The following is a 21,636-nucleotide window of genomic DNA, read 5'->3' as shown; positions in this document are numbered from 1 at the left end:
TTGTTCGCAGGGGTTCGCTCCTTCGGCGTGGCGCCAACGTTGGCCAACGGTCTAGGGCTGCTCGGCTGCACTGCGGCCCTGCACTTGCATATAATCACACAGACCGGTTCATAGCTAGACCACGCTATCCAGGACCGTTCCCTGTAGTTGTCAACGTGGACATGGGTGTTCCCGCTCCCCGCTCGCGAGTCGGTGGGATGTAACTTAGACGCCGGCCGGTCATGTCGTTGAATCTGACTCCGCCATGCTTTCCACTAATATAACCGTTGCCTGATCCTTTTCAAGACTAACCACAAGGTCCTCAATCTTTTAATATACTTTGGTGAATATAAGAATGCCTCCAGAACAGTCCTCTACCTACATCGAGCCAGATGTCTCGGACGCAGACTCCGCAGTCCCTGACACAGCATCAACAGCCTACACCGAGTCCCTACGCTCTAGTCTGCTCCAAAGCGTCCGCGAAAATGGTCGCGGATACCACAAATACTCCTCCTCGACGTACTTCGTCCCAGAAGACGAGCAAGAGCAGGAGCGACTGGACATGCAGCACGAAATCTGCCTGATGACCACAAACCGCAAATTATACCTCGCCCCCCTGCCTAAAGACGTCCCAAACGTACTAGACCTAGGCACGGGTACAGGTATCTGGGCTATTGACTTTGCAGACCAGAACCCCGGCTCGAGTGTCATCGGCACCGATCTGAGCCCGATCCAGCCGTCGTGGATTCCGCCGAATCTCAAATTCGAGATAGACGATTATGAACAGCCCTGGACGTTTCCGACCAAATTCGACTATGTGCATGCGCGCATGCTGACGGGGTCAATTGCGGATCCGGACAAGTTCTTTGCCCAGGCGTATGATAATCTCCAGCCTGGTGGGTGGTTTGAATTAATGGACTTTGCGTTCCCGGTGACTTCGGATGATGGGACTATGGAGGGGACGCCGTATGAGACGTTGAATAAGACGATGGTCGAGGGGTTGAGAAGAGTTGGACGCGACGCTGCGGTGCCGAATCGATATAAAGAGTTGTTGACGGGCGCTGGGTTTGAGAATATCACGGAGGTGAGGTACAAGTGGCCGCAGAATGTCTGGCCCAAGGATAAGCATCTCAAGAAGATCGGGGAGTGGAATATGGTGAATACGCTTGATGGGCTGTATGGATTTGCGGCCCGGCTGTGTATCCAGGTTATGGGGATGACGCCTGAGGAGCTGGAGGTTCTGCTGGCGGCTTGTCGCAAGGATATAACCAATCCGAAGATTCACAGTTATTGGTCTATGTATGTCCCTTTTACCATTGGTGAATGGTGGCTGATTGTTTACAGTGTCGTGGCATATGGACAGAAGCCACTCGAGCCTACTACAGCGGCGTAACACGGTCCTTAGTTTGGGAAGGCTCATTGATTTCGCGAGCTATGTGGACATTTGCATTGTTTAACATGATTTCACGCAAGCTACATGCCATACCGAAGCTGGGAGGTACAATATATAAAGGTGTCGCAATTGGAATACTACAATACAACAAGGAGCCCATACGCCGCATCTACCAACAATCTAAGCCCTCACATCCCTCCGGTAGACCAGGTGAACTGAAATACACTACAAAACGACAGTATCAATAAAGCAAGCTACTCGAACCAGGAATTCAAATAGCCAAGCACCTTCCCCCTCCTCGGCTTCTCATACAGAGCCTCATACAGATCAATATCGTCCTTGGTAGAACCGAGTTTGAGATCCGCAGTGCCGATCCTGACGTACGTCGTGCGCTTGACAATCTTCCAGAATACAAAGGCAACTATAAAGAATCCGACCATGGTATAGCTTGTAAAGAAGGTGGTTATATCCCACTGGCCGGAAATGAAAACATCATATCCGAGAACGAGTGTAATGATGAGTGTACCGGCTAGTGCGTACCATGCTGCGTAGGGCTGGAGGTATCCGGTATATGGCAGGGTGCTGCGATCGACTCCCTGTTTCTCCATGGTGTAGTAGAAATGCAGGTATGTAATCACTGTGCCTATATAATTTAGCAGGTAAGAGGCAGTGCAGATCCCTACGAACCAATCCAGGACTGTTGAAGAGGATTGTCCCATTTGCAGGAGGGATAGTAGGCAGAAGCACAGGGCAGTGATTACAGCGTAATATGGAAGGCCATATTTGTTGCATTTGGCAAAGAAAGGCGGTGCTTTGCCATCCAAGGCCATTCCATGGAGGGTTCTGGCTGCAGAGAAGATGACATTGTTTCCGGCGGAGAGCACAGAAGTCATGATTAGGGCGTTCACCAGGTCTGGAACACCTTTGATCCCGAAGTTTATCATCGAGATGACATAGGGTGAGCTGGTCATTGTCAGAGCTGCTGGTTATACATTGGAGAAATACATACGCAGCGCCAGTTCCACTACTGCTGCTGTCGCTCGAGGTTGCTGCCGCTAGTAGTGGGTCATCGTAGGGTATGACGATGCCCACACAGAGGGCGCCGCCGATAAAGAAGAACATAAGACGCCATACAAACGAGACGAATGCCCTGCTGATGAGACGACGAGGGTTCTCGGCCTCTCCAGCGGCCATGGAGATGAATTCCGGGCCGACCATCCTGAGCTGCATTAGACCAGGCACAGGATGAAGAGGGAGACGTACGTGAAGGATCCCTGAATGATACAGGACAACAACCCAAGAAAGCGTCCGGTGTCGCCAGGAACAAGATACGAGACGAATGACCCCTAGACCAATTAGTCCAGGTCTCCTGTTTGGGTTGATCACTTACAGGGTCTTTCCAGTAGCGGAAGCCATAGGGATCCTTGTCTGGATTCCCGCCCACCATCGTAATAAAGGTGTACAGCATCAATCCGAGCATGAGAAGTATCTTGAAAATGGACATGTAGAATTCGGAGATACCAAAGTATTTGACGGTTAAACCGTTCAACACACTAATCTGTTAGTTTATTCAGCAACTGGGATACTGCACTCACGCGTAAATGACGAGACAAACTGCAACTACCGCGCCAACCGGGATTTTATCAGTCCAAAATGTCAAGAGGACGTGGATGGCCGTTACTTCGTATGGAATATTGAATGCTGAACATATTAGTTAGATAACCCAAGCACCAGGGTAACCCTACCCATCAGAAAGAAGTAGTTCCATCCCATGGCAAAGCTCAGGGCATCGTCGACCCAGAACCCTGACAATCGGACAAATGGCGATGCGATAGGCAGATAGGTAACCATTTCAGCTGCTGCTGTCAGTATGGAATAACATGGTAGAACTGCACTAACCAAAGCACTGATTGACCGAGAGGATAATGGTGCCGTATATGACAAACCCCAGGAACAAGCCCGCTGGTCCACCCTTGGGCAGGGCAGCTCCCATCTGCACAAAGAGGGCTAAATAATTAGCATGAATGGAGAATTGGTGTTGAATTGGACACACAAGTTCCAATAGCACCGCCGACAGCAAGTAGCTGGATTTCCTTCCCGCCCAGTCGTCGATGGAGGTGCTGCGAGCCAGCAGAGATGAGCTCCCCGGGCAGCGCAGCCTCATTCTGCTTCGGATCGAGGTCTGCGTCTGCTGTATTCCCCACTGAGCTCTTGCGCATACTGAGATTGTCCATTTTGTCGGCCATTGTCGCTCCACGACGACATGGAGGTCTGTCCAAGTTAAACAGGACGTGCCGGATTTAAAAGTACCCCTGGGTGTTTTATTGGCCATTTCCTATCAGGACGGTCCTTCCCTTTTCTCTCAATCAACTGTGCTTATCTCTGTCAGCATCCAATATGTGGATGTGGAGACCTCCACAGCCCTGAACGGGGATAGCCAAGTGTCACTAGCCAGAGCGTAATCTGGTTCGAATGCGGGGTGAACTTTGTTCTTCACGAGCTTGACTGTTTGTCTCCGAGGGAAGCTTGCCTGATCTCCTTACGTACAAGTTCCTTTCTGCCGGTGGAACGTTGCATGCCATTCATACCGTTGCATGTCTGTTTCCCATCGGGAAACTATCGCCAACGCCTATCCAGCCACATAGAAATAGATTCAATATACTCCTTCCTCCAATTGTCTTATTTCTCTTAACTATTCTACTATTACTAGACAAATCACCATGACGTCGCCCGCCCACAATGACTTCCGCAGCGACACCTTCACAACCCCAACGCCCTCCATGCTCGCCGCAATGAGCTCCGCCACCTTCGGCGACGACGTCTACACCGAAGACCCCACCACCAACGAATTCCAGGCCGAGGTCGCCCGCCTGACGGGGATGGAATCCGCCCTGTTCATGCTCTCCGGCACAATGGGCAACCAGATCGGGGTGCGCATCCACCTGTCTCAGCCGCCGCACTCGGTGCTCTGCGATTACAGGGCTCATGTGTACGCGGAGGAGGGGTCTGGTCTGGCGGTGCTGTCGCAGGCGAATGTTACGCCTGTGCATCCACGCAATGGACTCTATATGACCGCTGAGGATGTGGCGAGGTGGGCGGTTCTCGGGGAGGATATACATACGGCGCCGACGAGGGTGATTAGTCTTGAGCTGACGATTGGGGGTGTTTTGACGCCAATTGAGGAGATTAAGAAGATTTCGGAGTTTGCAAGGGCGCATGGGATTAAGGTCCATTGTGATGGGGCGAGGCTGTGGAATGCGAGTGCTGCGACCGGGCTGGCGCTGTCGGAGTACTGTCAGTATTTCGATAGTGTTTCTATGTGTGTATCTAAGGGGCTTGGGGCGCCGGTTGGTGGGGTTCTAGCGACGACAGCCGACGGGATTAAGAGGGCACGATGGCTAAGGAAGCAGATGGGTGGTGGGATTCGCCAGGCTGGTGTTTTGACTGCTGCGGCGTTGGTTGGGATACGCGAGATATGGCCGACAATGGCGCAGACGCATCTGAGGTTGAAAAAGCTGGAGCAGGATTTGAAGGAGCTGGGGGTTGTTCCTCAGATTCCAGTCGACACCAACTTCTTTTTCATTGATGCAGAGAAGTCGAGACTGGATATGGGGGTTTTACTCGAACAGTGCGACAAGGCCGGTATAAAATTGATGGATGAACGGATTGCGATGCACCATCAGATCAGTGAACAGGCACTTGAGAGCCTCAAGAATGCTATTACTGAGGCTGTGAAGATTACCAAGTCTCTTCCACCTGGATATGTGTCCCAGGTCCAGAAAGGGGGGTATGGGAGTACTTCGAAGATGAACGAGTGGAGTTAATAGACAAAACTTGATAGCCCTAGAACTACTAGAATATAGAAACTTATGCCTGCGTGGGATCACCAATGGCAGCTGCAGACTGGTACTGGCTAAAGTCATACTCGACCTCGTAGTCGTCTGCGTTCTCGTCCCCGTCAGACAGCTCAATATCCCGGATATTCTCGCCGTCGTCCTCCTCCTCACTGCTGAACCTGTACTCCTCCTTCTTGATCTTCTTCCAAGCAGCCAGAGTCTGCTTCCTCGTCAGGCAAAACGGCAGCTTGGACAGACCGACGCAGCCATCATCTGTAACCTCCACCGTCTGTCCCACCGAACTCGCTGTATCAGTAGCCTTGTCCATCAGAATAATATGAATAAAAAAGACCATCCCCTTCTTCGCAATAACGCTCTGCCCTCGCACAAACATTGGAAAGTCCATCCACGTCGGCGCGAACGTCGCTCCCAGCGAGTATCCACACGAATTGAACCTCTGATCCCTGAATCCATTCTCATCCGCAACTCGCGCATACGCCTCAAACACATCCCCGATAGGCTTCCCAGGTTTCAGCGCCTCCATGGCCGCCTTCATCTGCAGCACATTCACCTCATGCATCCTCCGAGCCAGCTTCGTCACGCCCCCAATCGGGATCGTCCGCATCAGACACGCATGGTAGTGTTTATACACAGCCGCATGTTCCGCTGTCAACTGCCGCTCGATCTGGTCCTTCCCCGCAGAATACCGCGTAAGCACGGCCTTATTCCCCGAGACGAGGATGTTTTCATTCGCGGGATCGTCGCCCCCGCCCTCGTATACAGTGCCCGTGATCTCGCGCCACAGGTCGCCTTCGTATGCGCCGGGCTTTGCGAGCTTGAGGGTGCGCACGAGCGCGAAGTCAGCCAGATACGCGGCCTTGCGGACCTTGCGCATTTCAGCTTCGGATTTTATGATTCTCAATTCCCTTGTGAACAAGTCGCTGTGGTCGATGAGTGTGCAGATTCCGCTGACGGCTTCTTCGAGGGCTTTTCCTAGTCGGTGCGTGAGGGAGCATGAGTCCGGTTCGTACCCGATTCGTTTGGATGGGTCATTGATGCCGAAGTCCTGGAGGACTTTAGGCACGAGCGAGACTGGGTTGCTTCCTGCGTCGTCGGAGCGGATCAGGACGTCTTTCTGCTCGAGGATGGAGGTGAATAGCGCCTGGCGGAGATCGGGGATCCGGGTGATGAGTTTCATGGACCCGTCGCTGTGGAAGTACATGGCCTGGAAGAAGACGTAGCCGAATGTATCGAAGCCGGTGAAGTAGTACAGCGACTCCTGTTTTGTCATGAGGAAGCCGTCCAGGTTCTCGCGCTTCATCAGGGCGAGGGCATTCTGGCGGCGCTGGGCGTACTCGGCCTCGGAGAACCAGAGTGCTTTCTTGAACGGGAGGACTTGTTTGGCCATTTTTGATAATGGGTAAGTGTTGTTGAGCTGGGTATGTGATTGAATTCCATGCTGGCTATATACTTCGCTGCGACTCCAATCACCGCTTTTGGCTCGCTGGTTCTTGCCAGACTGGATGACTCCACTGCAACAAAGTATTTTAGCCAAAGTTAATCAGCACTGGCCAAGCGAATGTAACGCTGACAGTCACTGCTGCCAGCCAATGCAGGTTATTGCGGTAATCTTCCCTATCAACAGCATCTCCGCGGAAAACATCGACTATCTATGTTTTCCGGTGACAGTCCTACTTGTTGTTGAACCACATCATGATTGACTGATCGGACATGGCGTTATCAGCATCCGTTCGGCCGTCAGCCAGTGGACGGCGAAGCGAAGCATTTCCTGAAATCAGCTGCTGTTAATCAATTCGCTGATCTAATGCCTACATTATTACGGCGAACTGGACGGTGTCACAGATACAGATCCAAGAAAAGTATGGACAACTTATATTTAAGTTCCATGTTTGAGGTAGCTCTACTTGAGAACAATGGGTATCATGTTCTATGACAGAACGATACTGGATACAGTCCCTGCAGAAGTTATGTCCTTCATGTACATCTCCCTATTTATACTAAAACCAAAACAACACGCACACCGTCCTCACAGCAGGTCCTTCCTCCCCATTCCCCAGCTAATGCACATATCTAAACGAAATAACCTGCTCCTCCCCAAGCCGCCGACTAACAGCCCCCGTCGCCGTCGCCGAAACACTCTGATCCTCCTCCTCATCCATCCTCCTATTCTCCTTCCTCAGATGCCACTTAATCGCCAGCGCCATCACCGCACAAAGCAAACACGCCCCGCTCATTATCCCCCCGCCCGCGTAGTACCGCGGCTGCTGCGAATCCGGGAACATGTACGAGGTGTAGAAGTGCGCAACCCCGGCACCCATTAGGTTCATTATAGCCAGTGCGGCGGCGCGTTTTGCCTTGGGCCGTGGGAGAGATGAGCTTAGCCAGGACACGCACAGGTTGTAAGGGGAGTAGGACCCGGCTGTCATTAGGAACATGCTGAAGTAGCGCCCGCCGGTGGTGGGGACGAACATTGCCTGTTTATTATTAGCTGGGGTTGCCATCGGATAGGTGGGCGGTACGGTACGTACCAGGAGGTTCCCCAGGAAGGAGAATAACAGGGGAATTGCGATATGCAGACCGCGCTCTTGTTTATGCGCTGCGTGGAAGGAGATACACAGCGAGCAGATAAAAGCAGCGAAGTACGGCGGCGCGGTGAGGAGGAGGGTGATCGTGTCGCTGTATCCCAAGGTTCCCACGATGGAGGGGAAGAAGTTGTTGAACGACTGCGCCGTGATGAGCGACATTTGCATGATGATGAACATATACAGCTTCGGGTCGCGGATGGCCTGCTTGACGCCCCAGGTTAAGGACTTGGGATCGGTGTCTTCGATACCGGCGTTTTCGTTTTGGAGGCGCCAGTCCTGACGTTTTGTTAGACATCAAAGATACATGGGTGGACACGCAGGTATTGGTGGACTTACAGCGTATATCTGCTGCTCGCGGTTCAGCCACCAGCGTTTAGTTGTTCCGGGGAAGTCTGGGATGAATGGGATGACAAGTATAGCGATGGCGATGGTCATGGCGCCTTCGATGATAAACAGCCATTCCCACGCTGGCCGATTCAGCTTATTCTCCATCCGACTGATAATCCCAGCTGCTATGAGTCCACCAAATGCGCTCGCAAGCATGTTGGCACCATAGAGAATCGCAATCCGCGGTGGCAGCTCAGATCGCTTATACCAGCACGACAGAAGCAAAAACACGCCTGGCAGGAACGGGCCCTCGACAAGACCCAAAATGAACCGGCACATGAACAGTCCAGCGAAGTTTCTGGTGAAGGCCTGGCACAGCGAGACAATGCCCCAGGCTGCAGTGACTCCTCCTATATATAACGAGGGCTTGACCTTCAGGATGAGAATGTTCGATGGAACCTGGGTCAGGACATCTGATCGGGTCAGCGGTGTCAGGTATGATATCTAGGTACGTACATCCAACATAGAAGATCATCAGACAAGTATTATACTCTGTGTTGGTAATTCCCAGCGTATCTGGCAGTCCAGAGATTTTGGCGTTGGCAATATTATTCCTATACTCATGAGCGCGGTCCGTAGAATACCGCAAATACATACCTATCCAGGATATTCATCAGGAACAGAATCACAACCGCCGGCATGAGATGAAAGTCCAAGCGCCGGACCAGCTTCTTCTCCAATTTCTCCAGATCTGCTGGACTCTTGCCCTCGAGCTCTACTGGGAGTGGCAGCTCCTGTGGAGGAGCGCCGACCTTGTCGATGGTCTCAACCTGTTGCTTATCTTGATCCATGTTGATTGTGCGAGCAGTAGGTGTTCGACAGACAACCGCGGGATCAGTCGATATTTGACATTTCATCCTGGAGGATTCCGGGGTTGCACGTCGCGGACAGGTTTCCGACAGATACTGCGGGGGCTGTCACCCCGGATCGTCAAATGCAGAACAATAATGGAGAGAAAGCCGAAAAGCTGAATGTGGGGGATCTTCATAATGGCAAATAGCTAAGTCTACTGGTGGGATTTTAGATATTCTAAGACATATTTCGCGTTGACCGGGGTGGAGGGCTCCCCAATCAGTTCGCCGTGAGGTCCCACTGTCGCCAGGATGTTCTTCATCGCGGTCAGTTCAAAGTTAATGCGTGTGTTTAATGCACCACCCCCGATATGCGTAGTCAATGTGACGTTCTCCATCGCGGCCAGTCGGGGAGAGACCTGCGGTTCATGATAGTGGACATCTAGACCAGCTGCTGACAACGAGCCCTCTTCCAGTGCGTGGATCAAAGCCTCTTCTTCCACAATCTCTCCACGCGCGGTATTGATTAATCTGGCACCTGGCTTCATGAGCTTGAGGCTCTCGCTGTTGATCATATGCTTCGTGTGCTGGTTCAGCGGCGTATGCAGCGACACACAGTCGGCGACCTTCAATAAACTCTCCAGCGTGTCATGATACGTAACACTCAAGCTTTGTTCCACTTCAGGCGTCTGCCGGATAACATCGAAATAATGAACCGACATTCCAATGGCTTGCGCTTTCCTTGCCACCTTTTTGCTGATATTCCCCAGGCCTACCAGACCCAAGATATGCCCGTGCGGGTTATGCGATATGGTAGCAATAAGCTTATGCGTCGCAGTAAAAACCTCCGGATCAGTCGTCCTCGCAGCCAGTTGCGCGCGCGTAAAATTCCGAAAAACCGACAGAATCATATACAGCGTTGTGTCTGAGACTGCTTCGTCCGATGCACCGGCGCCATTCGCGTACCAGATCCCGCGCCGTCCAAGGAGCTCAACATCAGCCCAGTTGAAGCCTGCACCGGCCGAGGCGAAAATGCGCACAGAGTCTGGTAACAGTCCGATGAGCTCGTCGTCCCACTGGCCCATCTCGCCGCCGGTCTGGAAGAATGGTCGGAAGATGGCGACGAAATCGCCGTACCTAGACAATCAGTATTAGATATGGTTGCCAAGGGCGCTACGAACCGTTTCTCTTTTAGTGCCTGGATGAAGGAAGGCCGGTCTGGGGCTTCATTGCGGACGACATTGAAGCGGGCGAGAAAGTCGGTGTTGTAGAAGTCGTGGTTGTACTTGATGGCGTCGCCGAGGTGGAGGACGGTGGGTTTGGCCATGGCGAGTTGGATTTGGGATTTTGGAATGTTATCGAGACAGCTCAGAGGCCATGATGGAAATGCGATGGTTAAATCAGCCAGATCGGACAGACTCCGTGAAGCAGGAGGTCTCCATCAGCTGTACGGAGAGCACCCCGAGGAGCCAACTTAGTGGGCACATTGCACAGCTGCATAATAACATCGCGAAATAGCCGTTGTTTGCTGTTCTATTTGATTGAACGTGTACTATCACGTCATGAATGGGAACATACAGCAAGATAAGATGCACAGATATGATGGTGTGATATCCGCAATTCCTGGAATATCCGCCCTTCGGCTATACGTGCCGATTCCCCTCATCATCTCCACAATGATTCTTCACGGCTCAGTCTGCTCTCGATGTGCGACTGTCCATGGCATCTCCTGATACAGCTCGAGAAAAGGGCGCTGATGTAGAGCCTGCCCGCACCAATGACTCGCAGACGCCCTACTCGATCTTCACCACGTCGCAGAAGAGATACATCGTTTTTTCGGCATCATGGGCAGGCTTCTTCTCGCCCGTCTCGTCGCAGATCTACTTCCCGGCCCTCAACAGCATCGCCGACGATCTCGGCGTCACCAGCGCCTTGATCAATCTCACCCTGACCAGCTACATGGTAGGTTTGCCCATATGCAGTTGTGCGTTGCTAACCGAGTAGATCTTCCAAGGGCTCTCGCCCATGTTCGTCGGCGATTTTGCAGACAGGGCTGGTCGGCGCCCTGCATATCTAGTCTGCTTCCTGGTCTACATTGCAGCAAATATCGGACTCGCGCTGCAGGATAACTTCGCTGCGCTGTTCGTCCTGCGGTGCGTACAGAGTGCCGGTAGCAGCACAACCATCGCCCTGTCCGCAGGCGTTGTATCCGACATCGCCATCGCTGCTGAGCGAGGATCCTACATGGGCTTCGTGACTGCTGGCTCTCTTCTGGGACCAGCAATGGGCCCTGTCATCGGAGGTCTCCTGTCGCAGTTTCTCGGCTGGCGCTCGGTCTTTTGGTTCCTGGCCATCTTTGCCGGTGCCTTTTTAATTCCGTTTGTGCTTTTCTTCCCGGAGACTGCGCGTGCGATCGTGGGAAATGGATCCATCCCGCCTCCCAGCTGGAATCTGCCCCTGGTGCGCTGGTTCAAGTCTCGCAAGGCACCGCCGCCGGAGGATTTCAGTCGACCGAAGCTGCGCTTCCCCAATCCTATTAGAACCCTCGCGATTGTATTCCAGAAGGACGTCGGGATTATCCTGTTTGCCAATGCGATTCTCTTCGCCGGATTCTACGACGTTTCTGCGTCCATCCCCTCGATATATAACGAACTGTATGCCCTGAACGACCTCGAGATCGGTCTCTGCTATATCCCCTTCGGCCTCGGCGCTACAGTCGCCTCAATAGCAACAGGCAAGATGCTAGATTTTAACTACCGCCGGCTAGCAAAGCTGCTAAATGTGCCCCTGCACGAGACACGCGCGCGGAACTTGGCCCGTTTCCCCATCGAAAAGGCGCGGTTACAGGTTGCTCTCCCGCTGCTCACACTCGGTGCGTTCACGGTCATCGCATTCGGATGGTGTCTCGATTTCGGCGTCCACCTTGCAGCGCCGACGACGATCCTGTTCTTCATGGGGTTAACCCTGACGGGGGCGTTTAATACCGTCAGTACCCTGCTGGTGGACTTTTATCCTATGAATGCGGCCGCGGCTACGGCGTCGAATAATTTTGTTCGCTGCTTGTTGGGCGCTGGTGCTACAGCGCTCATTGATCCCATGCTGGATGCTATGGGGAGGGGCTGGTGTTTTACGTTTATTGCCTTGGTGATGCTGTTGATGTTGCCGCTGCTGCTGGTGGTGATACGGTTGGGGCCGGGGTGGAGGAAGGAGAGGCAGGCGAAGATTGATCGTGTAGAGGGTCATAGACAGTGAGATATAACGATTGATGTCGACATATATTGTTCTCGTGTAGTAGCGATGCTTTTTGTCGGACTGTTGCACATATATATTGCAGAGTACGCAGCCACCATATCGGACATGACAACCCTGAAACGAGAACCACAAAGAATAAGCCCTGAAGTGTTTAAAATATTTTGGATAATTAACGGGATACGCGATACGAAATCAAAGGCAGCCGCCCGTGGGGACTGGGGATACGCAATACGCACCTGCTCCACATCCAGACTTGGCTCAGTTTTGAATGTTTCCATTGGCAGGAAAGCACCGACAGGATCCAGATAAAGTACGACAGAATACGTCGGCAGGAACAGCTAAACAGTTGTTCCGACATGAGACCACTTTCAGACCTCCTTTGGGGGGATAGACACGTCAGTGAGATCATTCACCATATATAAGAATGAGTATTTCTCCTCTTCCATTCAAGTGACTAGTTATTTCTGTCCAAAATGACTACCCAAAAAGAAGCATACCGTTATGCCCACTATGCAATCCCCGACCCAGACTTCGACCGATACAAGGACATGGAGAATCCATTTGCGAATAGTGAAGGACTCTCTGTACCGGCCATGCGCGAGATCATGGCCCACATGCCTGTGACATTTCCATACGACCAGGGAGATGTCGCCAGTGTTGCTATCAGCCATGAAACAATCAAGGCCCGCGATGGCGCCGAGCTCAATCTTAGGATTTACAGGGATAAAGATGTTCGGAAAGACGCGGTGCTGTTTTTCGTTACGCATGGTGGAGGTACGATTCTCTGTTGGCTTAGCCTTGTGTTTTGCTGACCAGCGAAGGATGGGTCCTTGGAGACCATGACACGGAAGAGGCGATGAATCGGCTGGTTGCTAAGAAGACGGATTCTGTTGTTGTGAGCGTCAATTATCGGCTGTATGAGTGTGGAATTGAATATAACCGGCAAAGCTGACGGAGACAGGGCGCCTGAGTATCCGTTCCCGTACGCTGTCAATGACTCGTTCGATTCGCTGCAATGGGTCGGTTCATACTTAATTCCTGACCCAAGCCTAGCTAACAGTACTAGTGCAGGGAGAATGCAGTGTCTTTGGGAATCGACCCTCAGAGAGTCGTTGTCGGGGGAAGTAGTTCTGGCGGTAACATTGTGCGTCACTCCCAGCCCTGGCAGACAACATGTTAACGAATATAGGCAGCTGCCTTGGCACTGAAAGATCGCGACGAGGGCATCGGCTCTGTATTCGGACAGGTCTTGAACTTCCCAGGGACCTGTCACCCAGACCACTTCCCGAGTGACAAGTATGAGTACTACAGTCCGGAGCAGAATAGGGACGCGCCGATTCTCACCACAGAGGCGGTTCATTGGTTTTGGAGTACGCTGGCATTCTATCAATAGGTATACAATATTCGCTAATATCTTGTGATAACAGAGTTGTACTGCCCAGAGGCCGGGGACGACGCTTATGCGAGTCCGCTTCTTGCGGATTCTCATAAAGATCTGGCGCCAACATGTAAGCCAGCTGCGTCAAGCCTATAAGTGCACCGTTGACATACACAGTGATCCAAATAGCAGGGCGCGATCCCGACAGAGACGACGGGCTGGCATACAGCGAAGCCCTCAAGAAAACCGGGTAAGCGAACTATACTTCAGGCTCGTATCAAACCTGCTAACCAGGATAGTGTTCCTGTGAAAACCAAGGTCTATCCCGGCCTTCCTCATGCTTTCAATCTGTTTCCAGCCCTCGAAGACACACCCACTTTCTACAACACGGTTGTCGACTGGATCAACTATCTCGACAAGGACATGGCAAAGATAGCCAAGTTCGATAAACGTTCTTGAGGAGATAACTGCAAGAATGACAAAACCCGTATAGCGATACATTATATTATACGTTTATGCAAAAACTACCCTGCAAGCTCGACACTGGTTATCCGCGGATCCCAGGGCGACTTGACTGTAAGGCCAATGTGCTGGTTTACTTTGGCCAATAAATTAAAGAGTAAACGCTCAACCAGTCCATCCATACCGAGTGTTTGGGGGCCGCCTTTCAGGCTTACCATCCTCACGGCCCCTTCCACATGGCGCTTCATGGTAATATCGTCATGGGTCCATAGCTGGCAGGATTATTAGCTTAATCACTGAATGTAAGACAGGCGATTACCTCATCGTAAGCAAGCATGATGGCCTTGATAACAGTCGAGTCCGTAAAATGCGGCGTCTCCGCAGAAATAGCCCCCCTTAGCGCCTGCACAATGCCAACCTTGTACTGAAAGGCCAGTCGGGCGAAATGGTCCTGCTGCGATTCGTCACATTCAATTAAATGCCGCGATGCTGCAAGGAGAAGGATATCCAGAAGACCTGCTTCTGAAAGGGCAAGTGGAACCCAGATGCCCATCATGCGCCGGTAGAAGTGCGCGTCGAATGAATTGCAGCGCATGAGGGGGATTATGACAGTGACATCTAAACCCGTTATCTCCAGAGCCATGAAAAATGGGAAGAGCAATGAAACATACAGTGATCAAACAGCATTTGCTCAAACGGCTTTAGCTGTTTTGCGCAGGCCATGAACGGATCTCTCCTGTGATAGGAAAGTGCATCTCTTGGCCCGCAACCTGGCAGGTCAGAGGGCCCCGCATTATCTGCATCATTGGAAGGTCTATTCCTTTCTCGACTTTTCTGGGCCTGGTATTCTATCGTCCGTAGGCGTCGTGCCCGGGCGTGTGCTGAGCGAGCGGCGTGAGACCGGGCAGCGGTCCGCAGCGAGGCACCCTTGGATGAATTCGAGGATGGCGCTGAGCTGATGATGAATTGCAGCTCATGCGGTGCCATGGCTACAGGCAGTTCTTTGAATTTTCTGCATTCTGTTGAAGAAGAAAGTCGAGATGGACAGTCTCAGTCTCACTTCACTGTCTGATGACAAATGAGTAATCAAAGAGATCGACAACATACTATCTGGATACGGCTAGTTTAGGCCAACGCCAAGCACTGTACCTTCCCAAAGTGGAATAGCTGGCCAAACGTTCCTTATAGATCAGGAGTCCAGTCTTATTTTTATACGGCTGCCCTGTTCTGCAGGGCTGGAACATGCTGGAAGACAATCTGAAAGCTTAGCCACAGCCAAGGCGAGTACCTGCCAGATTCAGAAGATATCTTGTGGTATATGTAGGGAACCACGGAAACGAACCGGAGTTAAGACGTCAGGACGTATATAAATTCCCTTCAAGCTGCTGCGGCCAAAATGCAATTAAAAAATTCCTAGATATATCACGGAACCATGAATGGAACAGTTATAATCACTGGCGCAAACGGCTCTTTAGCTCTCGGCTTCGTCGAGTCCTTCCTGAACTCTTACCCCGAGCATACCCTCATCGCCACCGTGCGGAACGCCTCTCCTGAAACAGACTCGAATACTGCCAAACTGGTGCAACTTATTGCCAAATATCCACAAGCAAATTCCAAGGTTGAAGGCCTTGATCTCGGCAGCCTGGCAGCGGTGCGCTCGTTCGCCGACAATCTGGCGGCAAGGATATCCTCAGAGGAGCTCCCACCCATATCAGCCATCATCTGTAACGCATTCACCTGGTCCCTCCAGACGGGTCAAAAGTTTACATCCGATGGCCTCGAGGCAACATTCCAAGTTAGTCATCTGTCACACTACCTCCTCATCCTGAAGCTGCTTGGAAGTATGGATCGTACCTCCGGACGGGTCGTCATGTTGGGTTCGGCGGTGCATTACCCAGAAAAAGCGAATCCGCTGTCTTCTTTGCGAGCTGGTATCCCGGAGAATGTTGAGGAGCTTATCAAGCCTACTCCGGATCCCCCGGCCCTTGTTCATGATAGAGGATTCCAGAGGTATGGGACGGCCAAGCTGGCGAACGTTATATTCACAGAAGATCTCAATAAAAGGCTCCAAAAGGTATGCTACTCGATTCATTCCAATGAGTGAAACTGACATGGAGGGCAGGACCCTAATCTATCAAACATAACAGTGCTGGCCATGGACCCAGGCGGCCTCGTCGCGTCCAGAGCACAATCAGGCCAGAAGGCATCTGTCCAGCGCGTATTCTCGGTTCTCAACTTCCTCATGCCCGTTTTAAAACATGTAACGACCGCACTTCGCACCAACAAGGATTCTGGTCGAGATCTGGTGGCTGTCAGTGTGGATCCGGCTTTTCACGGGAAGCGCGGGTATTATATTGGGCAGAAAGCTGACAGTCCAGCTGAGGCTAGTCGGAATTCTGATGTACACAAAAATCTCTGGAATGCATGTTGGGAATGGGCGGGTCTTACGCCGGGCGAGACAGCTCTTACCAATGCGGCGCCGGGGCAGTAGGGTTTATATATGTATAGAGGTCCAGGGAGGTAAATAATATGCTGAGAGATATTGAGTAGCTCAATCAATTACGAATCCACTCCGCGCCATATCCCAATTCATTCGCCGACAGATCAACCGCACCAACTTTCAACCCCTCTCTATGCTGTAAATAACCTAATAAACATATCTAAACTGAGGCATCTCCATATCCGTCTTATCCATAAGGTTAAGTGCAACCCCCGTTTGTAGATCAGTAGTATCCACTGGACCTGACCCCCCAGCAGCCTTATCACGGCATCGGTTGACCCAAACAAGGTATGCTCTGAAGCTAAGGGAGAGAACAATTCCGATAGACGGACAGATCATCATAGCCAGGAAGGCGGAGGTGTACGTTGGTGCTTCGTGGTCGAAGAACAGATGGGGCCCGATGATGTTGCCGGCGCAGTAGCCGATAAAGCTCTGTACGGTATTAGCTGGGATCATAATATTTATATAGTATACAGCAACGTACCATGGCATTTACGGTAGTCTTCTTGGTAAACCCTGCAAAGTTCCCAGACATCAAGGCCATCTTCAGTGGAAAGCTTGCAGAGTATCCCGTCAGTAGACACGTCCCAGCGAAGCGTGCCCATTTCTGTGTCTCCGGCAGCTCGCGCACCATGGCAGCTCCAACCAGGGCGACTGCGTAGTTGAACGCCATAAAGTAGGTCCGGGTGTTGGGGAGGTAGGTGCTTCCTGTTGTGCAGAGCAATACCATGATGAGCTGGAGGAGATAGCTGACAGAGTTGAGGAGAAGGGTGTTGAAGGTGCTGAATCCGAGACCTTTAATGACAATTGCGCTGAACTAATCTCTGTTAGCGATTGAAGTGTTATTAGGATGCGGTAGACATACGGTCGTGACGCCCCCGTTTGGAATGCTAGAGGTCATTTGCATACAGAAGATGAACCACGCCTTTGGATCTCTCAAGGCTTCGAAGCACTGCGGCCATTTGAATTCGTCGTTTTTGATACCGGTCAAGTTCTCGTTGACCCTTGCGATTGCCTTACTGCGATCTGCCCGGCTGAGAAACCAGGCATCCATCGGGGTATCTGGTAGAAGAAAGAAAACCCCAGCAGACCAAGAAACAGTGATCGCACCGAGAATTAAGAAGACGGCCTTAAAGTGTTAGCTATAACTCACGTCACTGTATACGGTTGGAATACCTTCCAAGGTGCAATGGTCTCTATGTGCCCGATGCCGTACTGGATGAGACTGCCAAAGATGCCGGCAAAGGTGTTCCCCATGAACCACGCAGCATGGCGAAGGGGCTGCTCCTCGCGTTTATACCACATGGAAATGACAACCGTCAGGCCAGGGGCGATTACAGCCTCTGCAACACCCAGCATGAAACGGGTGGCTAGTAGACCCGCGCCATTGAAGCATAAGGCTGTGAGCATGAGTATTCCGCCCCAGACGAGCCTAACGGTATAAGCAACGAACGATAGAACAGTAAAAAAGAGAGTTTACACTGAGGTGGCAATTGCTTTGCCGACTTTCCAACGTACCATCAGCGCACCTGCTGGATAGGATGCGATGAGGTAGCCGAAATAATAAATCCCACCCGCCCAGGAATATTGCCCTCCCGTAAGGTTGAGGTCCTCGCGGATTCCCAGAATGGCCGTGGAGGTTAGGGCCATCTTATCCAAGAACTGGAAGAAATACGAGATAGCCATGACAGGGAGAAGACTGAAATCTGTTAGCAGATAATACGGAAGTAACCAGAGGATAGATACCATCTGTCTATCTTACGGAGAAGAGACTTGCTCTCCGCTGGCGGGAGGGTGTAATCGGTACTCTCCTTCATGTCTTCGGGGTGGACAGTTGTCCCACTCTGCTCAATCTCTGCCTTTTCAGATGGGGCCATTATGGTTGATATGGTTTGAGAGACGGTCAATCTTCAGCGAGAAAGGCGCGTTGGAGGGCTACGTCCCGGCCATCCTCACGCCCTCTTTATACCATAGATATCAATTACCCCTCTGCTGATCCAACGCGGCAGCTGTTCAACACTGATATCCCGTCTCTTGGTACAAATGACCTGCCCAGAAGAGGAGAGAGAGGGGGCGCATCAGATAGTAGGCGACGCGGCCAACGAGAGCGGGCGGGCGTAGATAACACCCGAGCATGGCGTCTTGGCTGGAGATATCATTGTTGTTGCCAAGGGATATACACTGAGCGTGATGCTTACCCCACGTTGCCAAGAGAATCTTGATATAGCCCGGAGGAGCCCGTATGAAGTCGGCAGTGGGCGAGCACAGACCGTCGGAGGGCCTGCCGAGATGACGCATGAGGGCCCAATTTATTCCACGGCCTCGTCTCTTTATTCCTACAATGCCCCTCAATTGAAGCGTTGTATTCAAGATCATATTCCGACCATGGCTGGTCAATCGCAATGGCCCGATATCATCGGCAAAGCCATCGACGAGAAGCACGACGAGATAAATACATTAAACCACAAGGTGATATGAATCCCACAGTCCATCTTCAGTCAATTAACGCCAACAGATCCATTCCGCCCCCGAACTCGCCTACAAAGAATTCCAGGCACACGATAACTTCGTCTCGCTGCTGCAATCCCTCGGCTTCAACGTCACGCCACACGCATACGGCGTCGAGACAGCCTTCTCAGCCGACTTTGGCTCTGGCGGGCGTCTTCTCGTGTTTAATGCCGAATACGACGCTCTACCCAACATCGGACATGCATGCGGGCACAATCTGATCGCAAGCGCCAGTCTTGCCGGGTTTCTCGGCGTCGTCGCCGCATTGAAAGCATCTGGTGCTCCTGGACGAGTTAGATTGCTAGGCACCCCAGCAGAAGAAGGTGGCGGCGGCAAACTCCATCTGATCGACAACGGCGCCTACAAGGACGCAGCGGCATGTCTGATGACGCACCCGGGGCCGCAGTATCTGTTGAAAGACGGCGTCACTGGCGTCGCGGCGGTTAAGATGCTGGCTAATGTCAAGTGGAGGGTTGTGTTTACTGGTCGCACTGCGCACGCTGCCATGGAGCCGTGGAACGGTGCGAATGCGCTCGACGCGGTGTGTCTGGCTTATAATGCGGTTTCCATGCTGCGGCAGCAGATCCGGCCGTATCAGCGGATCCATGGTGTTTTTCGCGAGGCTGGAGATCGCCCTAATATTATTCCTGATAGGAGTGTTGCTGAGTTTTACGGTAGGTTATTCGCCGTGATCATCATTATAAAGGCCCGTCTAATTGAGTTACAGTTCGAAGTGATACCCTTAAGTCTGCGGAGCGTCTGTGGGAGCGCGTGAAGAAGTGTTTCGAGGGTGCAGCGTACGCGACCGGATGCGAGGTTGCGTTTGAAGCTCTAAATACGTATGCTGACCTACGATCATCTGTGCCCATTTGCAAGGCCTTTGTGGATTCCATGCCTGCCGGGAGCGTTGCGCTGTATGAACCGGCTGACTTCCTGGCTGGGTCGACTGATATGGGCAATGTGACGTACGAATGTCCTGGGTTCCATGGTGCCTTTGGTATAAATACAGTGCAAGGTCAGGGGAACCACACCCGGGGTTTTGCAGATGCTTCTGCGCTGGACAGCTCTTTTAAGACGGCCATTGACTGGGCTAAAGGGATGGGAGTGGTTGGGTGGAGGATACTCACAGATGATGCGTTTAGCGAGGAGGTCAGGAATGTTTGGGAAGAGGACATGAAGGCTGCTAAGCAATAACCTCCAGAGTGAAATAGCATATACTACTCGGACAGGATATAGGGGAGGATAATTCAAGGAAACACCCAGATAAAGGACATGCGGTGTTCTATTGTATACTGATCGCTAGTCTGGTAAATAGGTAAACAACCGGAATGAATCAATGATATTGAACAAGTGATGCTATGCCTTCGCATCAACAGCCAACACCCTAGCATTCATATTTCCAATATCGGTAAAGTTCCTCGGGGTTTTCGGCCGCTGGTATCCCTCAATATAGGGAATCCGCTCGTCCTCTATCAAAATTAGCACCCGTATCAGAACCAAAGAGAGAGGAACATACCAAAGAAAGCCCTAACCCATGCCTTCGGCGCTCCATCCGCTTCATAGTCCCACAATGTAGTCAAATACAGCGAAGTCGTCCCAGGGCTTCCCTCCATCGCCAGCTTGGAGTTGGTAAAGTTCGGGTTTGCGCGCATCGCATCCTGTACTCGTGCAGCTCGGGCTCTGGCTGCCATTTCGACCGTAACATATGTATCTCTATTGCAGTCACCCGCGTCATATAGATTTAGTCTTTCAGCGACAGTGCCCCAAACAGCCGGGCTGAAATGCAGATTATCCCCGAAATAGGCGTCGTTGCGAGAGAGGGACCCGTCGAACTCTGCAGCGTTGTGCTTTCGCAGATCCGCGAGGTGGAAGGTCGAGCTGTTTCCTGATGTTGAGACATTCACATCCAGCGCCATCTGGAAGGCTTCGTCGAATGTTGTCGGGGCGTAGTTGTATGCGCCTGCCACTGCGCTGCGGACTGTTGCCAGGTCGATGTTTTTGCCTGAGCGAGGGAGCCAGCCGTGGTTTGCTAGGACGTTGAGGCCGGGACAGGGAGAGCGGCCTGTATGTGTTAGATTGGAAGATACAATGTGAAGATTGACTGACTGTCTTCTGGCCGTGGTTTCTGGTACTTGTGGTTTCCATGGCCGAAGGGACAGGATGCGGCAGCGAGGCCGAAGAGGGCTGTTTCGAGAATGAATGCGATCTTCATGTTGATGTGATTGTATTGTTGCTCTATTTTACTCCCTTGTAGACCCCCTTATATACATCGAACTGATGCGGTTCCTGACCGTGGAGCGCTCAGCCACCAGCGTATGCGTATCGGGCGAGACTCCACCACAGCTTGGCGCAGCTGAAGGCAAGTCATGTTTGCATGGCGGGGCAGTGTTTATTAATATTGTGTCAGGATTCGCTGTCCCATCTGCGTATGAATGCTGGCGAATAGGATCCTGGTGGAGGTTGCTAAGTGGCATTGCTGCTATACGTACGGCGTCCAACCCAGAGTATATACGTATACGCTGATCGACACCTAGCTTTGAATTG

At 51.9% G+C, this 21,636-nt stretch overlaps 13 protein-coding genes across 13 annotated transcripts; 6 read left to right on the top strand and 7 right to left on the bottom strand.

Moving 5' to 3' along the window:
- Positions 1–334: 334 nt before the first annotated feature.
- On the top strand, positions 335–1,372 carry ASPVEDRAFT_138997 (class I SAM-dependent methyltransferase; the record flags this gene model as incomplete). Its single annotated transcript, XM_040807540.1, has 2 exons — positions 335–1,278; positions 1,324–1,372. The coding sequence occupies 2 exons, from the start codon at positions 335–337 to the stop codon at positions 1,370–1,372; spliced, it is 993 nt and encodes a 330-aa protein (XP_040671776.1).
- Positions 1,273–3,683, bottom strand: ASPVEDRAFT_175387 (uncharacterized protein). The gene is made up of 8 exons (XM_040808776.1): positions 3,426–3,683; positions 3,270–3,379; positions 3,118–3,229; positions 2,968–3,073; positions 2,763–2,925; positions 2,636–2,718; positions 2,382–2,591; positions 1,273–2,335 (listed from the first exon to the last, which is right to left on the bottom strand). The coding sequence occupies exons 1-8, from the start codon at positions 3,616–3,618 to the stop codon at positions 1,627–1,629; spliced, it is 1,686 nt and encodes a 561-aa protein (XP_040671775.1). The 5' UTR covers positions 3,619–3,683; the 3' UTR covers positions 1,273–1,626.
- A 409-nt stretch (positions 3,684–4,092) lies between these two features.
- Positions 4,093–5,196, top strand: ASPVEDRAFT_139330 (threonine aldolase family protein; the record flags this gene model as incomplete). The annotated part of the gene is made up of 1 exon (XM_040807570.1): positions 4,093–5,196. One exon carries the CDS (start codon positions 4,093–4,095, stop codon positions 5,194–5,196), a length of 1,104 nt encoding a protein of 367 aa, XP_040671774.1.
- ASPVEDRAFT_45435 (M24 family metallopeptidase) lies at positions 5,175–6,784 on the bottom strand. The gene has a single exon (XM_040813286.1). It carries the CDS (start codon positions 6,614–6,616, stop codon positions 5,240–5,242), a length of 1,377 nt encoding a protein of 458 aa, XP_040671773.1. The 5' UTR covers positions 6,617–6,784; the 3' UTR covers positions 5,175–5,239.
- A 502-nt stretch (positions 6,785–7,286) lies between these two features.
- ASPVEDRAFT_87332 (uncharacterized protein) lies at positions 7,287–8,992 on the bottom strand (the record flags this gene model as incomplete). Its single annotated transcript, XM_040818044.1, has 5 exons — positions 7,287–7,703; positions 7,758–8,090; positions 8,151–8,614; positions 8,658–8,755; positions 8,799–8,992. The coding sequence occupies 5 exons, from the start codon at positions 8,990–8,992 to the stop codon at positions 7,287–7,289; spliced, it is 1,506 nt and encodes a 501-aa protein (XP_040671772.1).
- A 215-nt stretch (positions 8,993–9,207) lies between these two features.
- Positions 9,208–10,319, bottom strand: ASPVEDRAFT_87331 (D-mandelate dehydrogenase-like dehydrogenase; the record flags this gene model as incomplete). The annotated part of the gene is made up of 2 exons (XM_040818043.1): positions 9,208–10,129; positions 10,174–10,319. The coding sequence occupies 2 exons, from the start codon at positions 10,317–10,319 to the stop codon at positions 9,208–9,210; spliced, it is 1,068 nt and encodes a 355-aa protein (XP_040671771.1).
- Positions 10,320–10,711: 392 nt separating this feature from the next.
- On the top strand, positions 10,712–12,244 carry ASPVEDRAFT_87330 (uncharacterized protein; the record flags this gene model as incomplete). The annotated part of the gene is made up of 2 exons (XM_040818042.1): positions 10,712–10,954; positions 10,997–12,244. 2 exons carry the CDS (start codon positions 10,712–10,714, stop codon positions 12,242–12,244), a joined length of 1,491 nt encoding a protein of 496 aa, XP_040671770.1.
- Positions 12,245–12,717: 473 nt separating this feature from the next.
- ASPVEDRAFT_87329 (alpha/beta hydrolase) lies at positions 12,718–14,081 on the top strand (the record flags this gene model as incomplete). The annotated part of the gene is made up of 8 exons (XM_040818041.1): positions 12,718–13,018; positions 13,066–13,159; positions 13,206–13,263; positions 13,311–13,388; positions 13,434–13,614; positions 13,672–13,752; positions 13,800–13,872; positions 13,922–14,081. 8 exons carry the CDS (start codon positions 12,718–12,720, stop codon positions 14,079–14,081), a joined length of 1,026 nt encoding a protein of 341 aa, XP_040671769.1.
- ASPVEDRAFT_45429 (uncharacterized protein) lies at positions 13,992–15,124 on the bottom strand. Its single transcript, XM_040813285.1, has 3 exons — positions 14,756–15,124; positions 14,404–14,702; positions 13,992–14,356 (listed from the first exon to the last, which is right to left on the bottom strand). The coding sequence occupies exons 1-3, from the start codon at positions 15,069–15,071 to the stop codon at positions 14,147–14,149; spliced, it is 825 nt and encodes a 274-aa protein (XP_040671768.1). The 5' UTR covers positions 15,072–15,124; the 3' UTR covers positions 13,992–14,146.
- A 392-nt stretch (positions 15,125–15,516) lies between these two features.
- ASPVEDRAFT_87327 (uncharacterized protein) lies at positions 15,517–16,575 on the top strand (the record flags this gene model as incomplete). Its single annotated transcript, XM_040818040.1, has 2 exons — positions 15,517–16,158; positions 16,207–16,575. 2 exons carry the CDS (start codon positions 15,517–15,519, stop codon positions 16,573–16,575), a joined length of 1,011 nt encoding a protein of 336 aa, XP_040671767.1.
- A 156-nt stretch (positions 16,576–16,731) lies between these two features.
- On the bottom strand, positions 16,732–18,401 carry ASPVEDRAFT_139928 (uncharacterized protein; the record flags this gene model as incomplete). The annotated part of the gene is made up of 6 exons (XM_040807614.1): positions 16,732–17,016; positions 17,069–17,401; positions 17,450–17,713; positions 17,761–18,016; positions 18,065–18,283; positions 18,331–18,401. The coding sequence occupies 6 exons, from the start codon at positions 18,399–18,401 to the stop codon at positions 16,732–16,734; spliced, it is 1,428 nt and encodes a 475-aa protein (XP_040671766.1).
- A 568-nt stretch (positions 18,402–18,969) lies between these two features.
- ASPVEDRAFT_139306 (M20 family metallopeptidase) lies at positions 18,970–20,286 on the top strand (the record flags this gene model as incomplete). Its single annotated transcript, XM_040807566.1, has 3 exons — positions 18,970–19,053; positions 19,100–19,766; positions 19,820–20,286. 3 exons carry the CDS (start codon positions 18,970–18,972, stop codon positions 20,284–20,286), a joined length of 1,218 nt encoding a protein of 405 aa, XP_040671765.1.
- Positions 20,158–21,521, bottom strand: ASPVEDRAFT_309858 (peroxidase family protein). The gene is made up of 3 exons (XM_040810411.1): positions 21,199–21,521; positions 20,609–21,154; positions 20,158–20,561 (listed from the first exon to the last, which is right to left on the bottom strand). The coding sequence occupies exons 1-3, from the start codon at positions 21,302–21,304 to the stop codon at positions 20,449–20,451; spliced, it is 765 nt and encodes a 254-aa protein (XP_040671764.1). The 5' UTR covers positions 21,305–21,521; the 3' UTR covers positions 20,158–20,448.
- Positions 21,522–21,636: the final 115 nt, after the last annotated feature.

Source organism: Aspergillus versicolor, assembly GCF_001890125.1.
Source record: "Aspergillus versicolor CBS 583.65 unplaced genomic scaffold ASPVEscaffold_10, whole genome shotgun sequence".
NCBI classification, from domain to species: Eukaryota; Fungi; Ascomycota; class Eurotiomycetes; order Eurotiales; family Aspergillaceae; genus Aspergillus; species Aspergillus versicolor.
Note: the sequence above shows the minus strand (reverse complement) of the source record. Positions and strands in the feature narration are given on the sequence as shown.

Excerpts from the sequence above, each read along its gene's own strand:
- ASPVEDRAFT_175387 (XM_040808776.1), bottom strand. The coding sequence starts at position 3,618 with ATGGCCGACAAAATGGACAATCTCAGTATGCGCAAGAGCTCAGTGGGG. Across the intron at positions 3,230-3,269 it reads CGGTCAATCAGTGCTTTGGT|GCTGAAATGGTTACCTATCT; the intron begins TAGTGCAGTTCT and ends CTGACAGCAGCA. Across the intron at positions 3,074-3,117 it reads GAACTACTTCTTTCTGATGG|CATTCAATATTCCATACGAA; the intron begins GTAGGGTTACCC and ends TAATATGTTCAG.
- ASPVEDRAFT_45435 (XM_040813286.1), bottom strand. The coding sequence starts at position 6,616 with ATGGCCAAACAAGTCCTCCCGTTCAAGAAAGCACTCTGGTTCTCCGAG.
- ASPVEDRAFT_45429 (XM_040813285.1), bottom strand. The coding sequence starts at position 15,071 with ATGGCACCGCATGAGCTGCAATTCATCATCAGCTCAGCGCCATCCTCG. Across the intron at positions 14,703-14,755 it reads GCAAATGCTGTTTGATCACT|ATGTCACTGTCATAATCCCC; the intron begins GTATGTTTCATT and ends TAACGGGTTTAG. Across the intron at positions 14,357-14,403 it reads TCATGCTTGCTTACGATGAG|CTATGGACCCATGACGATAT; the intron begins GTAATCGCCTGT and ends TAATCCTGCCAG.
- ASPVEDRAFT_309858 (XM_040810411.1), bottom strand. The coding sequence starts at position 21,304 with ATGAAGATCGCATTCATTCTCGAAACAGCCCTCTTCGGCCTCGCTGCC. Across the intron at positions 21,155-21,198 it reads GAAACCACGGCCAGAAGACA|GCCGCTCTCCCTGTCCCGGC; the intron begins GTCAGTCAATCT and ends TAACACATACAG. Across the intron at positions 20,562-20,608 it reads ATGGGTTAGGGCTTTCTTTG|AGGACGAGCGGATTCCCTAT; the intron begins GTATGTTCCTCT and ends TAATTTTGATAG.